The following is a 17208-nucleotide window of genomic DNA, read 5'->3' as shown; positions in this document are numbered from 1 at the left end:
TCTCTGGAAATGATTGTGCAGCCTGGCTCTATGAAGGGCCAGGCTGTGAAGCTGTGAAGGCTGCACCGTCACCGTCAAGTAGATCCGTCACTTGTTCACAAGCGAATCCTTCATTCGTTCACAAGTGAATCCTTCACTCATGCACAGGTGAATCCTCTCTTCATGCTGCTTGCTGCTCTTGTCACCATTAAATGACCAGGAGGATGCATGCAAGTCCACTAGTGTTTTTGTTTTGTTTAGTCTGAACCTCTCAGCATCAAAGGGCCCGGCACTTACTTTTAGGGCTGCAACAAATTTACTTTACTTTACTTTACTAAACTACTTTTAATACTAATTTTAGTAGGGGACTAAACTGTAGATTAGATTTGGTTAGTCAATGATTATTTATTATGTTATCAAGTTATCTATCTATGGTGTCTATTTAGTAACATGCACATGTACGTATGGTCGTGTGGAGCGCAACACACCATGGAAAAGGGGCACTTAGACCTCACTTAGACTAATTCAGTGATCTCAACTGAGACACTAACCTAAAAGTAAAGTCACTCTACTGGAGGACGTGTTTTCCGAAAGCTAAAAAAAAAAAAACAAAACAGCTATTTTACCCATCCACAACTTCAGACGCCAGAACTCCTGGATGTTTTCATTTTACATGCTTATGCATTGCCGTTGTACGTCTGAATTAGGTACACTTCACTTACTTAGTAACTTTATTTTCCTGACTTTCCTTCCCTGACAGTGTGCAAATGGCTCTCTTCCTCTCTAACATACACACACAGTGTGTAGACACACAATTATGTGCTAAAATACTCCCTATAACTCCATATACAAGCCAGAAACTACAGTACATGAGCACAGGCCTGCAGGTAAAGGGTTAATATGGTAATTAAGTTGTTAACTGTAAAAATCACAAATGTTACCTCCTACCAACAGGGTAAACCACCAACAATCAAGAATGCATGATTATTTAGTGCCATGGCTGTGCAGTCAAAAAAAGTGTGTTTATAATGTAAGTCTATGGGACAAAATGGGAGAAAAAAAGAAAATCCAGTGCTGTGCAAAAACTAATAATGCAATAAAGTCAATTTTTTTACTGATGTTTGACATGACCAAGACTGTAATAAAGGTTCAAAAGAATCCAGTCCACATTCACCTTTTCTATTAAAAATGAGCCATTTTGTGTGTTTTTTTTTTCAATTTTCAGCACCACCCCTTATAAAATTGGTGATTAAAGGGTTAAAATCCTGGGGGAAAATGATTTTTTCACTACTGTTGATTAGAACTGAAGTTAATGAAAAGGTCTATGCAAAAAAAATTCAAAAATATATTTATCTAATATATTTTTAAAACCGTTAAAGTTAGGGGACGTTTTTGTCCCCGAACAACACATTAGGGAGAAAAAAAGAAAATCCAGTGCTGTGCAAAAACTAATAATGCAATCAAGTCAATTTTTTTACTGATGTTTGACATGACCAAGACTGTAATAAAGGTTCAAAAGAATCCAGTCCACATTCACCTTTTCTATTAAAAATGAGCCATTTTGTGTTTTTTTTTTCAATTTTCAGCACCACCCCTTATAAAATTGGTGATTAAAGGGTTAAAATCCTGGGGGAAAATGATTTTTTCACTACTGTTGATTAGAACTGAAGTTAATTAAAAGGTCTATGCAAAAAAATTTCAAAAAAATATTTATCTAATATATTTTTAAAACCGTTAAAGTTAGGGGACGTTTTTGTCCCCGAACAACACATTAGGGGGTAAAATTTGCCCACAGTGTACCGTTGACCTATGAAAAATTTTAAAATCATATTAACAAAATTTATGTAAAATTAAGCTTATTGAGGAAAAATGATTCAATTTGTCCACATATTGACAAAGTTATGGCCAAAATAAACAGAAAAATTTCTCTCAGAGGACAAAAATGTCCCGAACAACGCATGAGGGTTAAGTCCTGTGTTCCTCTTTGTGCCAGATTGTCTTGTCACCTTCAGTTTCTCCTGAGTTGCCTTATGTTTTTTGGAATATTTCTAAGTTGGGTTTTTCTTAGGTTAGTTTGGTATTTTTGGGGAGTTTTGTTTTGTTTTTTGCGATGTCATGTGCTATGCTGAATCCTGCCTGCGCCTGAGTCCTACTTCAACCCTTCCTGACAGATAAAGACTTATTCATGAAGGTAAACACATTCTAGGATCCTTTTAATTTTAAGATAATGTCAATTCGAATTGAATGTAATTTCAACAATGACCATTTATTGTGTGAAATGCTGTCTCAGCGTAATCCCCACAGGAATATACTGGAACCTGTGCTGTAATTAAAAATAAGCTGGTTTTTTGTTTTGCTGACTCAAAGAAAGAGAGAGTTTGGTGAGGACAGTGTCTACTCTCAGGTTATATATTCACAGAGGAAGTGATGATGCTGAGTATCTCCTGAAATATTAAAAGAAAACGGCAGCATGTTTGTGATTTGTTTTTCTTTAGCTCAGTATCGGCTTTTTAATTGATTGCGTTGTTGGTGACAACGTTCTTTTGCCTCATTTTAAGCATTTCATTGCTCAGATGATCCCGCTGCCAATACTGTGCATATGACAAATAAACCTCTTTGAATCTTTGAATCCTTTGAACATTTATTCTGTCTACCAGAACAGGCAAGTTCATGGTCCCGTACAAAGGTGATATTTCCCAAAAATATGTTAAAAAAAAATATTCTCAGAATACACTGTTTAAATTCTTCTTGTTTATATAAATTTTAAAAATGTATTACAATAAAGATAACAAATACAAATAAAAACAAAGCAGTGATTAGTCACCAGATTTACATGAGATGAGATGTTCCTTGGTCATGGGTGCAGCTCTTTACTGGCAGTCTTTCATGTCAGAATACAAACACTCAGAGTTGCAACCATGTGTCTCCCTCCTATCCTTCCATTTATTAGCTTTTCTTGATTGGAAATCCAGCGCCACATAGTTAATTCCTGCCGCTTCACCTTCCTGTAAAAAAGCAATAATGGAGATTGATTATTTATTGATTTACCTCTGACACTGTTGTTCTTCACTTTACAAGAGGTCTTCTGCTTATTGTTGTCACTTAATCCACTCATTTCAACAAAGAAACTGGGTAGGGATTAATTTAAGCTCCTCTCAAGCATAACTATACGTAGCTGTGTGAAATCATAACTGCACCAAATGCCTGAAATGAACCTATAATCTTCTGATAGTTTAATTTCAAAGGCTTGTTATATAATAGCAATATGAAGCTAACTCATCATATCTTCACTTTCAATCGGCTCTTTATTACTTGTCAGTTATTTAGAGATGATATTTACCCGATCACTTTGTTGAAGCTCAGCTGCTCGGTCTTGCTCAACAAAGTTAGAAGTGGTTACTTCTCCTGCCCAGAAAAGCAACACAATATTAGACGTAAACCTGTTGTGTATTTAATGTCTGTAAGCTCAGAGTAGTCTGGGCAGGGATGGTTTCAGTTCCTGGCTTCAGTTGTAGTCGAGCTTCATTCTGCATTCTGAGATGCACGGTTGTGAAATGGTGGTGATCAGAGTTATGTTTCTATCAGCTGTAACATCTCACTGTTCACTTCTGATCACTGTTTTCAGCAGGGCTATAAACTCTAAAATCTCACGGCCAATGGACATAACTTAGCTCTAACTTTTGTTTCTCAAGTCAAAGCAGCAGTACATCAAACCTGCATTCTTTCCAATACACATAAATTAACCCTGCTCCTCACACGAATTGGATCATAACTTGTAGGTGTGCAGGTGTTTATGAGTCGACCTACCTGTGCAACAGGGACAAACTGGCTTTTTTTGCATGATGGTGAGAAGAAGACAGAAATTCACAAGCACAGACACGGCCAGCAGTGTCAGCACAATAACAATGGGGCAGAAAGTTTCTGAAAAAGAAAAGAAAACAACACAAAGAGACAGGTCAGAGCCATTGTTTGCATGACTGCTCATTTGCTGAGAGTAAAATCAGCTTGGACAACAACAGCATTATGAGCAGTTCATTTTAAATGGTGATGTTCAAATAACAATTTCACACAAACAAAAAAAATCTATGCTATACTGGTAACAATAGAACATGTAGTGGCCTCAATGTGACAGAGGAAATTGTGAGAAAACAAACGAACAAAAAGAACAAAAAGAGGAAGAAAAAAGACGAGTTCCACGGCAGCTTGACTTCCACTGAGAAAGGATCAGTTCATGTAAGCCTGTGAAAAGCATTAATTATAGTTCATAAAGCCAGAAGATTAGATAAATTGTAGATCATCTCATCATTTAAAGTAATGCAACAAATAGCATAGAAGCTGATAATAGAAGATTTACGTACTTGTGGCCACTGTGGTTCCTTCACCAAGCAGGATCTGTCCACATGTGACCACAGCACAGTAGTATGTCCCAGTATCAGCAGAGCCTCTTATAGTTTTGGGTAGACGGTAGTCACATCTCCTGTCCTCTTGTTCTTCACCACTGCTCCTGTCAGTGTAAATGATGCCTGGATAAGATCCAGATCCCGCTCTGAACCAGTACACGCTGTGATTACCCGGACACTGATCTGTGTTTTCTTTGTTCCCAGAGAAAAGTGAACACTGCAGGTTCACCGTGTCGCCCAACGGCACAGACTTCATGTTTGGACTTTGTTTCACGTAGACAGATTTCTGCTTAGTTTTAGGATCTGTGTGGGTCACAAATGGTAAGACAGAGGCCCACAAAGTAAGGAATAAAAGTCATGTCAGGCATACAGAAGGGAGAACTTACATAATCTTTGAGCTGGCAATGATGTTCAAAAAATTTCAACTTTACTCATCCTTACTCTCAAAATGTAAATAAATAAATCATATCATGATAATATTGTAGTACTGATTAATTAATATGTTTTTACCTGGCACCAATATTTAACATTGACATAATTTAAACATAATCGTAAAAACACATATACATATCAAGTACAAAGAAACAGATCTACTTTACCATTTACAGCCAAAACTGTGACGTTCCTGATCATTATTTCGTAAGACGATCCTGTTTGACAAAAGTACACAGCTTCATCTTCTTTGCTTACATTTGTTATGGTGAGGGAATACACATTACCCACTTTTTCCACCATAAATTTTCGTTTGTCAAAAGATTTTTCAAGTGTTACTCTGTCAAAACTTCCTCTAACAATACTTCCAGCCATGTATCCAAAATCCATCTTAAACCAGTAAAACATTCCGTACTCAATTCCCAAACATGTCAGAGTCAAATTATCTCCATGTTCAGCCACAGTCAGAGAGGTCTGGTGATCGAACTCAGAGGTCTGAACCAGAGCTAAAAAAAAAAAGAGAAGAAGAGTTAAAAACATAAAACAGTCTGACACATTATGTAAAACGTTGCTTATAGTGGTTTTTACCAAAGCGACAAACTCACACAGTGTACTCAGAAGAATCAAAGCAACCAGAGTTCCAGCCATCGTAGCAGCTACTGTACATCACCCAACCCCTGCACAACTGCACTCAAATGGAAGATTTAGTCACAAGGTGACTAAATGCTACAAAGTGGAAATCACAGTGATTGGCTGAAACCTGGAAAACACACTTCCTGTGCAGTTTAGCAAGCGGTGACCCATTTTCATTGAATATTCAGTAGGTTACTTACACTGATCTGAATAAATACAGTATTTGAAAGAATGTTTTCAAAAACAATGCAACAACACAAATATATATAATATTTATAACAAATGGCTATAAATATATACATTTTTTAAGTGTAGTTGGCTATGACAAAAGAATTATTGTAGAATTTACAATACAGCAATGAGATCCAGAGGCACGGTGGAACTGTTGCATTAAGCTCAGATAAGCAAACATTCATGGCTTTTACTCACTCAGTTAAGTCAGACTGGTGGATTTGCTTTGAGCACATAGAAGATGGACTGACATGTGATCTTACAAAACACGAAAGAAGTTAAAATGTTTCATGACTTATGCTGCAAAATTCATCCTCTGGAAAAACAAATATAAATTGACCTTTGGATCACTTTTCCATCGATCCATGTTTTTTAATTTGTACTCAGTATGGACTAACACCTGCAAACAAAGCTTTAGCACTGTCAGTGTGAAGTTACAAAGAACTCTTAGCATTGATGTATGTCGTTCAGCATTCATGGCCTACAAAGCAGAATGTTTATTTTTTGTACGTTTTGTTCTCGAAAAATGACGTGAAAACACTTCTGCTAACCAGCCTTGCACCTTGATGATAAAAGCTCACCATGGGCGTGTGTGTTGGTGGCCCGTAACACTTTAGTGCGAGCGCTTTGTCTGATCTCAGGAAATAGTACAGATGAGACACAGCCTGCATGTTAGAGCTGACATGCAGATACATGTCCGGCTGTTTTTCAACTGGAAGTCAGGAGTATTTCACTGATTTGACATGTAAAAAGTATATTTTCGAAAACATATACAAAGAAAAAGTAATGTCCTCTAAAGTCAACAAGAGCAGCTGGGTGAGGATCTGTATGTTTATAATGCCCACAGTGGAATGTACATATGAAATAAGTGTTGGACTTGTGCATGAGCGATGAAAATAAGCAGGCCGTGGATGGAAATTTTAACCTCAGACTGACGTGACCAAAATAGACTGAATTACGAAAGATTTTTTTTTTGTTCATTTCACTTTGGTACGTGTATGTAACTGCCTGTGAAAGCCACATGTGGCATCTGAGCTGTGAGATGCAGCTTGCGGCTGGCCATTTCTCTGTTTCTAACAGACCACCATGCATGTTTACTCGGAAGGTGCATGACTTTGGTATAAACAGGATGTGTAGGTAATGCTCATAAGCCTCTGCAGGCTAAATTTAGCAGAATCAACTGATACATTTCTGCCCTTCCTTCCTGTAAATGGACATGTTTAGAACAAATAAATGCACAAGAATACCTATTATTTAACATTCAGTTCATATTTTAACCCTGTTTACATCTAAAACTAAAACGTTCAGTTTAAAGCTGATGCTGAGTTGCAGACCACCAGACGTTTTGATGTGTGTGTGATTGAACTGATAATGAACATCACCCGGCTGGTTTCTACTGATGAGATAAAAGCTGAATGAGAGCAAAAACCAAGGTGGACGATCAGTCTGTGACACACACATAAGGTGTGGGAGGCTCCAACGCCTCAGCCTACTTATTGCAATTAAGTAACAATAGAGTGCAGGTGTAAGTGGGTGGACTGCACCTAAATGGATATCTCATGGTCTGAGATGGAATTCATAAAGCTGTCATGCCATTAAATATACACAACTTTAGGCTCAAAACGACTCATGTGAATCTGGCTATAGGTGGCATGGCAGTGCAGTGGTAAGACTGGTTTTTGTTGGGCCATTGTGTGTGTGGAGTTTGCACGTTCTCCCCTTGCCTGCATGTTTTTTTTTTCTGGCTTCTTCCGACATACCAAAGACATGCATGTTAGGTTTACTGAGGCCTGTTGTTTGTCTCTCCATATTGGCCCTGCCATAGTCTGGTGGTCCTGTCCAAGGGGAACCCCACCTCTCAGCTCCAGCCCCATAGGACAAAGCAGGCTCGGATAATGGATGGATGGGTAAATCTGGCCTCCGGTGGCTACTCAAGGAACTGCAGTTTTTGTCATTTTCCGTTTGACTTCATCTATGCATCCATCTTCTGAACCCGTTCTGTCCTGTAGTACAGAGTCACATGTGGCTGGAGCCTATCACATCTATCGAGAGGTGGGGTACACCCAGGACGGGTGACCAGTCCAGGGTGTACGGGCAATTTAGGATCACCTATTAATCCAACAGGATAATTCAAAATCTTAAGACTTGAAATGCTCAGTGAAGTTGACCTGCAGGTGGAAATACATGAGTGTGAATAAGCTGCTCTAGTTCTCAAAAGAAAAGGGTTTACAACACACATTTACAGAAAAAACCACCACCTGTGGATTCACACCTCGGACCAGGCAACCACACTGCTGCTGAAGTTTCCATGCCTCAGTGTATGCTTCTCACTGCTTGTGTGAAACATCAATCGAAGGATGTTATGTAAGTCACACATTTTAAAAATGGAACAGAAGGACTCGAATCCTGTTTGTTTCTAGCTTCCATTACAGAAGGTGAACACACAGTGAATGCAGCACAGTGGGAAATATGAGCTCAAACTAAAACTGACATCTATCAAAGAACTTTAAAGCAGCCCCTGCAGTTTGAAGTCTGCCACAAATACAACTGCAAGCAACATATAATGGCAGTTGCTATTATTGGCTGATTACCTAAGCGGCATGACTTTGTTTAGCTCCTGTTACAATGATTCAGCAGTATACGTCTGTAGACCATTGGTGACAAATGAAGTGGTGCCATCTGGTGGTGGCAGTTCCTGTGACTCTAATGTGAGGTGTGTGTGTGTGTGCTAAATGAGCAGCAGGCGATATGTAATTGTTTCAGCTGTGATTAAAAATATGTATAAAATATAAAAATTATTTATATGTATTTTATTTCTGTCTTTTAAAATGTTACACATTATTAGATAAATAGAATGAAAGTGCATAAGGATCTGCACATTAGACTGCCTCTCATCCAATGACTGCTGGGATTCGATCCCGCCCACCACCAACATGGCTTTCAGTTGTGAATAAGTAGCACTGTGTGGGTGAACATGAGTTCATAAGGCCCCAGTGAATCACTCAGAAGGGTAAACATCTCAGGTGTATTTATTACTTTCTGCAGAGCCAGTGAAAAGCAGAAAATGACCTCATTCAATCAGTCAACATGCTCTTTCCAGGTGTGTCTCACAGGTGGCTTTCATGAAAAAGAATACTTGGTACACATTAACTAATGTTATCAACCATAAAAGTTCAACTGTGCAGACTTCTTCCTGTGGAGACACCTTTTTTTGCCACCACACCCTGTCTATGTGTCTGTAGTGAGACGCTGAGCACACGGCTTCAGAAAGTACTCTTTACTTTTTAAAAATACAAAATCATGGCAAAAGCTTGGTGTGTGATATTTGTAGGGTTTGTATGGAATTTTCAGAGCTTTCATGTTGCAGCTTTCAACCTGGACACCCAAAATGTTCTGCAGAGAAAAGGAGATCCAGGCAGCCTGTTTGGATTTTCTGTTGCCTTCCACCAGCAGCTGAACCCCGCCAGAAGGAACCTGTGAGTAAGAGAAGCTGATTAGTGACGCATTTTTAATTATATCCAGTCTGAAAGTCTTGATTTTTTTTCTTTAGATTGCTGGTAGGAGCTCCACGTGGGAAACATCAGAATCAAGTAAACGTTACGGGCGTTGTTTACCAGTGTGATCTGACTACTGCATCTGAGCGCTGTCAGCCCATTCAGTTTGATAATGGAGGTTGGTTGACATCAGTCTACATGGATACATGAATAACATGCAGACAACATTAATATATTTTTGATAATGTATCCCTTTGCTTTATTTAAACAGAGTTCTCTGACAGTAAAGGCATAAACAACCAGTGGATGGGTGTTAGAGTCGCAAGCCAAGGCCCTGGAAAAAATATAATGGCGAGTAACTGAGTCCAACTTTTAAATAAACAAAAATAAATCAACAGTTTCTTTTAAATCATCATTCCCTTTTTCAGGCTTGTGCTCATCGATACCTGCAGTTCAGCTCAGTCCCTTATGTCCCTCGCCTGCTGACGGGTCAGTGTTACCTGTTAGGAGACAACCTGCAGGTCGGGAAGGACACCAGTAGGTGGCGCCGGGTAGTCTGTGATAGCCAACACCTGACTACACGGCCAAACAACCAAGACTGGTTTGCATATTGCCAACAGGGTCATGGAGCATCTTTTGCCAAGGATAACTCATCCTTGATATTTGGAGCACCGGGAGCTTATACTTGGAAAGGTACAAAACTCACCTGCTCTTAAAACAATATTAAAGTGTTGCATGGCTTAAAAATAGAATATTTCGTATAATTTTCATATAATGCTGCTCACAGGAATCGTACGAATGGAGCCCTTAGACGACTTGGACTTCTCCAGTGAAAATCCTCGTGAGACTGGAGATTTAGACCAATTTGACTCCAAGCTCATTCCTCTGGCTACAAACAGCTACCTGGGTGAGTTTCTTGACTATTTTGTTGTTGAACCCTGAATTTAATTCTAAAATGAAGAGTCCCTGACATAGTGTAACCTTCCTGTCAACATCCTTATACTCTCATTATCAAGGTTTCTCCACTGACTCAGGGATGGCCCTCATCAGAAAGGGTGAGCTGACAATCGTATCAGGAGCGCCTCGAGGAGGTTACAGCGGTCAGGTGGCCTTTATGAAGGCAGACCCAGCTTCGCTGAGGAATTTGTCTGTGGAGCTGGTCCTCTCTGGGCCTGGCCTGGCCTCTTCCTATGGCTACGATGTGGCAGTGGTTGATCTGAACGGTGATGGGTCAGTTTACCTGAAACTCTGTAATACTTCTTGAAGATATTCCTGAGGTCTGACTTGATCTCAGAAATAATGTTTACATATTTAACCCTCAGGCATCACTCTAAATTACTACCCTTTTGTGTCATTCGTGGACAAAAATGTCCACTTCCAAAAAACTGCTATAAAAAACAGATTCATATTTTTTTCTTACTTTTTTCTGCATAAATATGTTAAACAACTTCAGCCCTGTTCAAAACTACCAAATATTAAATGATTTTGAAGAATTTAAAACCCTTTAAATGCCAGTTTGATTACTTGATGTCACAGTAATTTTTTATGAAGAAAACACAAAAAATGAGTTATTTTCCACAAAACAAAAGTTAGGTGGCTGAGGCATTATTTTTAAATCGGTCATGGATATGTCAAAGATTAGCCCAAATATTGAGTTTGATGCATTATTAGTTTTTGTGTAGCAGCAGTTTTAAAATTTACTACCCTTTTGTATCATTCATGGACATCAAGAAGTGAAGGTTTTAAGAACTGTGTATTTTGTGTATGTTTAGATGGGACGACCTTGCTGTAGGAGCCCCACAGTTCTTTAGCAAAGATGGCGTTGTTGGAGGAGCAGTTTATGTCTACATTAACAACAAGGGAAACAACTGGGAGAAGATTGTTCCCGTCCAGCTTTTGGGAAAGAAAGACTCCATGTTTGGTCATGCAGTGGAAAATATAGGAGATGTCAATCAAGATGGTTATGGAGGTGACTTTTTTTATAATATAAATTTTGCAAAAATGTCAGTTAGAGAGTAATAAGAAAGATTTCGTGTTCATCTTTGCTGACAGATATTGCCGTTGGGGCACCGTATGATGGCTCTGGTCAGGTGTACCTTTACTATGGCTCACCAAAGGGAATCAACAAGAAACCAGCACAGGTGAGTTTGTCATGCTGGTTTTTAACAGTTCAAATTTAAAATATTTTTAAAGCTGCAAAACCAGATCCTGAAATCTTCTATTGTCAGGTACTTTCATCCAAGGGAGCGAAGCTGTTTGGATATTCTCTGACTGGAAACCTGGATGTGGATGACAATCAGTACCCTGATTTGGCTGTCGGATCTCTCTCAGACTCGGTTTTTGTTTTTAGGTGGTGTGACAGTTTGATCACTGAAAGACAAAGAATGATACGAATACTGACCAGCAGTTACAAATGTGAAATCTGTGAATGTATGCCCTCTGTTGCAGAGCCAGGCCGGTGGTCACTGTCAGAACCTCTTTTCAAATGACACCAAACAAAATAGACATCACAAAGGAAGGATGTGACAAACGGACCTGGTATGTTAACTGTGAATTATAACTATAACAGCAGGATGGCTGTGTTTTTAATCCAGTTTGTCATTGCACAAATTTGAAGTTATTTTACAGGTGAGGCATGTTTTACCTACACAGCACATCCATCATCATTCAACTCCAAACTGAGTAAGTTTTGTTATATAACTTATAAGTTATGTTAAAGTTTCAGTACGTTAAACTGGGGATGGACTACACAATTTATATCCCGGTTTTAACCACAAGTAGGCACCAGTCTGCAATAGTTGGGGTCAGTCGTCATGTGTAGTCGGACCAGACCTCAGTGACCGTCATTTAAACATGTTTGAAATTTCCGGGCCGAGTCTGGTCGTTTGAACTAAGCACCGACCTGACCTGACTGCAAACACGTGTTGTCAACAGCCAATGAAAAAAGAGGGTAGGAGCCTGCGTCACAAGGTGACAGGAAGTAGCGGGAATGTCAAAACAACGATCGACGTCTTTGTGCTTTTTGCGGATAGCTGCAAAGACAACAGCAGCAGTGAGCTGACTGCCGTCAGTTTGTTTACAGTTTGTCTTCTTCTTCTTCTTCTTCTTCTTCTTCTTCTTCTTTTGTTTCTTCCTTCTTCTTCGTCATTGAGTTTGTTGGCGGTTAGCAAACAACAAATTGGACAATTGTTTTATGGAAACAGTAGAGGGCAGCAATACGCTGTAGAAGCGTCTATTCTGCCATAAACCAAAGAAGAAGAACAACAAATTTTCCGCATTACCGCCACCAGCTGGTGTGTTTGTGTGTAAACTGCCGCCACCACGAGAGTTTGCTGCGCTCAGCTGGCTTTAGTTGGTTTGATAAATCCTGTAGTCTGTCATCCCTCATCAGGAGCAGTTGTTAAACGTGTGACCCCAAAAATCTGCTGAAAGTAGTCTGTTAATGTGAACTTCTAGTCCTTTGAAAATCTGTTGAGACGGGAAAAGTCGTGTAGTGGGTCCCCAGTCTAACACGCACGTTGTTGACTAAGCTGTGTTTCCTTACAGTGCTCATCTACACATTTGAGGCTGATGCTGAGAGGAACAACTCAAGATCCAGAGTCGACTTTCTGGGTTCATCCTCTGATAAAGTGGAGCTGCGTGGACAAGGAAAACAAACCTGTACCAACATTAGGCTCCGACTTCTGGTACTGTGTCTGCCTCCTGCTTAATGCTGCACAAACAATTTTACATGTAAAATACACTAATTCAATACTTCTTCCAGCGGGACATCCAGGACAAACTGCACAGCATCCCCATCTCTGTCACCGTGTCTCTGTTGAGCTCTAAACAGACAACCAGCCTGAGTACAGATGTGCAGAACAGCCCACCTGTTCTAAACCTCTACCACCAGACGACCACAGTCTCAGAGGTATGCACTGTGTGAATGGGTGGATGATCAGCTTGACAGTGGATAAACACCATCTGTCTGTTGTGTGTGAAACAATAAATTGGATGTTGTGATTTGAGCGTGTTAGTTTGGTTGACAAAGATCTCAGGCTTTACCAAAGCTTGACTCATGTATCTTTTTCTTTTTTGAATTTAAAGAAGGCAGTGAGAGCAGGGAAGACCATATTTTATATCTTTGTAGGTGTCAGAAGTCTTTGAGCTTTCCTGTCGGTTGTTGTTGTCTTTGATTGTAGGTCAGATTGTAGGTAGCTACACTGCTCCTCCTGTTTTTATAAATTTGTCTCTCTCTTTTCTCAACCTGAATGACAACCTGAAGATGTGATAGTAGCTATGAGTTTACAAATACTACTTGGGCTTTCGGAGCTCCTGTAGCAGGCTTCTACCTGCTAGAGCGCCAGAAATATTTAGTAGAATTATTAGAAATAATATTTCAGAGATAGGTTTGTGTGACCGGCAAAACCTACTTGTCCAGTTTCTGCTTCTGTTTACCACAGATCACCTTGATCCAAAGAGACTGCGGCAGTGACAACATTTGCCAGAGTAACCTGCAGTTACAGTACAAGTTTTGTTCTAAAACAACACAACATGGTCAACATGTTTTCACATCACTGGCCAGGTAAATATTCAAACACTTTTAATAACTAACCTCCTCAACCCAGACCAGATTCTCATCTTTGGTGCCATCTGTAGAGAGGACGGTGTTCCAGTTATCACTCCCTCTGATGAAGAAATAGCTTTGGAGATCACTGTGACGAACAGAGGCGGCGATGAGGCACACCAGAGCCACTCGGTCATTATGCTCCCTGAAACGCTGCACTACTCATCTATTGTCTCTGCTACATCAGGAGTGAGTAACAAAAAAAAAACAGTTTGGTATATATAAAAATAAAAAATGGATTTTCTGTCATTTCTGCATCTTTAAATAACATTTGGATGTGTGTGTTTGTGTGTATCTAAAGGAAACACAGTTGAGTTGTACAGCCAATGACAAAGGGAGTCTAATAGACTGTGAACTGGGAAACCCTCTCCACAGGAATGCTGAGGTGAGTAGATTCCTCTGTGTGTGTTTGCGTCACAGTTTGCGTTGAATGATGGCGATCTTGTTCCTTTCAGGTGACATTTTATGTCTTACTCACAACATCCAGCATCTCACTGAGTTCAAAACACGTCAACGTCAGCCTGCTGCTTAAAACGTGAGTGAAAACTGGCACCACTTATTGATCAGTGGGCTGTAAATGATAATAAATAAACATTTTGTGTTGTGGCTGTGATGCAGGACGAGTGTGCAGGACATACAGCCAGTTGAGGCGTTTGCCAAAGTGGTGTTTGAGCTGGAGATGCAAGTATATGGGTATGTTCTGCTTGTACGGACAACAATAAAAATGATCATTTAAGGTAACTACATGTGTTTCTTCATCAGGCAAACCAAGCCTTCACAAGTGTCGCTTGATGGAAACATGGTGGGTGAAAGTGCCATAAAAACTTGGGATGAAATAGGAACCTCAGTTCAATATGAATTCAGGGTGAGGCGACTTTAACAGTGAGACACACTTATTTATTTGTATCTACATATTTAATCCACTTTTTGTTCTGACAGATATTAAACTTGGGTAAACCACTGAAATCTTTTGCAAATGCATCCCTAATCATTCATTGGCCGAAGGAGAACTCTGATGGAAAGTGGCTCCTCTATTTGACTCACATCAGCAGCAGAGGTGTGCAGTCTGTCCCCTGCTCACCTGTGAGAGAGATCGATCCGCTTAAAGATCAAAAGGTGATTGACAACTGTTTTTTTGACATTGTATGAAGTTTAAGCCATGCTTCTAATAAATAGCTCTAACCTGATGATATCTGATGTCAAGGGTTGGCACGCTCCATCAAGGAAAAGACGTGAAGCTAACCTTGAAGCTCTGTCTACGGATGGATTCCAGTTTCTACCAACAAGAAGAAAATACAAAACATTGGTAAAAACCTTTTCATCATTTTTAGGCTAAGAGGGAGACACTTTTATATCTGTGATCATTCTGCTAGATGCCACATCACATGTGGCCCGTTGTCCTCTCTTCCAGACCTGCTCAGACGGACTGAAGTGTGTGGAGATACACTGCCCCCTGCTGGGTCTGGACAGCAGTGCACTTGTGGTTTTGCATTCTCGACTATGGAACTCTACATTGGCAGAGGTACTTTTTTCTTTTTCTTTTAATAAGCTACATTGTTATAATATAACAGGAGATGAATCACTGAATGTTTTGTCAGATTTATGGCAGTACGTTTGAACTTCTCAGGTGGATCATTGAGCAGCTATAAAGCCAGCAAATAAAATAAAGTGCAGGCAAGTGATGTAGAAATATCTGATAATAGTGTCACTCAGCTCTTCAGGCCATGTAAGGAGAATTATACACACATTCATGGAAGGTGGTTAGTGCTAAATGAGGAAGTAAATAGAAATCAGTAGAATCTTTATTGTCATTGTACTCCATAGTATAACAAAATTGGGTAAATACATTTAAACTGTGTGTTAGAGTGACTAACACCAAACAAGAATCCACCATTATTGCAGGTTTATGATTTATTTCCTGGAGATATTTACACAGAAGTTTAACTTCACTTTTTTCTTATTCAGGATTACAGCCCTTTGAACTACCTTGACATTGTTGTGGATGCAACGCTAAGTCTAACAAACTCACTGGAGAATATTGGACTTAAAGAAAAGCCTGGGACAAAGGTGAGGATGTGGTTGAATTAGATGTGGTTGCTATTTTAAACACTTACTCTTTGGGCTCCCCGTCAGATGGTTGTGTGTCTGTGCATAAACTGCAGGTGAGGCTGACAGTGTTCTTTGAGAGAAAAGCTGAATTGCTGACCAAAGTGGCGTGGTGGATCATCTTTCTGACAGTCATTGCATTGCTGCTGTTGTTGGCACTTCTTGGATACTTGTTGTGGAAGGTAACAATGTGCTGGGCACATTAATACACTTACTCCATGTAAACATGTGTTAAACATTTTTCTTTGACTCCAACATGGTGCTGTCAGTTTAAATTTGTTGCTTGTTCAATTATGATGTCAAAAAATAAAAATAAATAAAGCCTTAGGACATACTTTAAACTTCGAAACTGGTTTGAGCACAAAATCTACAAAATAATAAAGTATGCATAATATAAAATCTAAAGATTTTTGAATATAAACTGTACTATGAGCCATTTATTGATTTTTTTATTTTAATGTGTTAGTAAACGCATTCCTTTATTGTCGTATTGATCTCTTGTGTTTTGTGTGTGACAGCGTGGGTGCCTCCACTGCCTCACTCACAACAAGAAGCTCCCACATGATGAAGATCCAAACACAGAGAGGGCTCCCCTTAAAGACTGAAAGGTGAACTCACTGGCGCCCCCTGGTGTCACAGAGGTTTGAACTATCCTGAACTGTTGATGATGTGACTTCTTGTGTTGTTATTAGCCACTAATACATGTCATTAGTGTTTTTATGTGGAACTTTCTATTACTCTGACATACACTGTAAATACAGATACAAGGAGACAGTTACTGTGTCTTTAAAAAAAAATAAAAGAAGCATCAACTTTTCTTCAGTTTTTTTTTAATGAAGCAGAAAATATCACTTGTTACCAAAAACCTGTTACAACAACATGAAAAAAAGTTGTGCTATACTTTCACCATGAAGGAATGTGTGAGTATTGGATGAGAGGTCGGACTAAAATTTAGTGAAGATATTTCATCCGACTAATCTGACTGCTGATCGTCGAAAGCACACATCGTTACAACACTGTTGCTTTGAAAATACTGTGAAACACTTTCTTTTTTTCCATTGGTGTTTGGTGCTATATAACACTGTGTGTGGTGAAGTCTTATGCATGGTCTTTCATTCTAAACTGACATATCCACCTCTGGTCTGCTGGCCTGAATCTGTCTTTCACTGAGTGTCATTGAAAACAGGCAAAAAGTGGATATGTTCCTCAGAATGAAACCCTTGACTAACATTTCTTTATATTTGTTTGTAAAATTGTCCATTTTACTTTAATTCTGTAACAACCAAGCAATTCCTCATTTACTTTCATCATCTGTCAGTTCAGCGTT

The 17208-nt window shown here is 39.3% G+C and overlaps 2 protein-coding genes across 2 annotated transcripts; one reads left to right on the top strand and one right to left on the bottom strand.

Moving 5' to 3' along the window:
- Positions 1-2658: 2658 nt before the first annotated feature.
- Positions 2659-5498, bottom strand: LOC114443024 (uncharacterized). The gene is made up of 6 exons (XM_028416934.1): positions 5417-5498; positions 4979-5317; positions 4338-4682; positions 3787-3900; positions 3320-3384; positions 2659-2984 (listed from the first exon to the last, which is right to left on the bottom strand). Exons 1-6 carry the CDS (start codon positions 5457-5459, stop codon positions 2850-2852), a joined length of 1041 nt encoding a protein of 346 aa, XP_028272735.1. The 5' UTR covers positions 5460-5498; the 3' UTR covers positions 2659-2849.
- A 3388-nt stretch (positions 5499-8886) lies between these two features.
- LOC114442502 (integrin alpha-6-like) lies at positions 8887-16698 on the top strand. Its single transcript, XM_028416094.1, has 25 exons — positions 8887-9151; positions 9226-9347; positions 9441-9520; positions 9598-9862; positions 9957-10076; positions 10186-10399; positions 10942-11138; positions 11222-11310; positions 11398-11519; positions 11618-11707; positions 11787-11851; positions 12716-12855; positions 12933-13079; positions 13612-13733; positions 13808-13964; positions 14077-14160; positions 14231-14310; positions 14394-14468; positions 14538-14640; positions 14715-14891; positions 14980-15081; positions 15187-15297; positions 15741-15842; positions 15938-16063; positions 16400-16698. The coding sequence occupies exons 1-25, from the start codon at positions 8976-8978 to the stop codon at positions 16484-16486; spliced, it is 3153 nt and encodes a 1050-aa protein (XP_028271895.1). The 5' UTR covers positions 8887-8975; the 3' UTR covers positions 16487-16698.
- Positions 16699-17208: the final 510 nt, after the last annotated feature.

The sequence above is a fragment of the Parambassis ranga genome, chromosome 10, assembly GCF_900634625.1.
Source record: "Parambassis ranga chromosome 10, fParRan2.1, whole genome shotgun sequence".
NCBI classification, from domain to species: domain Eukaryota; kingdom Metazoa; phylum Chordata; class Actinopteri; family Ambassidae; genus Parambassis; species Parambassis ranga.
Note: the sequence above shows the minus strand (reverse complement) of the source record. Positions and strands in the feature narration are given on the sequence as shown.

Coding starts and splice junctions, on each gene's coding strand:
- LOC114443024 (XM_028416934.1), bottom strand. CDS start 5,459: ATGGCTGGAACTCTGGTTGCTTTGATTCTTCTGAGTACACTGT. Junction 3,901..4,337: donor AGGAACCACAGTGGCCACAA/GTACGTAAATCT, acceptor TTTCTTTTTCAG/AAACTTTCTGCCCCATTGTT. Junction 3,385..3,786: donor AGTTTGTCCCTGTTGCACAG/GTAGGTCGACTC, acceptor TTTTCTGGGCAG/GAGAAGTAACCACTTCTAAC.
- LOC114442502 (XM_028416094.1), top strand. CDS start 8,976: ATGGCAAAAGCTTGGTGTGTGATATTTGTAGGGTTTGTATGGAATTTT. Junction 13,080..13,611: donor AGACGACCACAGTCTCAGAG/GTATGCACTGTG, acceptor TGTTTACCACAG/ATCACCTTGATCCAAAGAGA. Junction 14,892..14,979: donor ATCCGCTTAAAGATCAAAAG/GTGATTGACAAC, acceptor TCTGATGTCAAG/GGTTGGCACGCTCCATCAAG.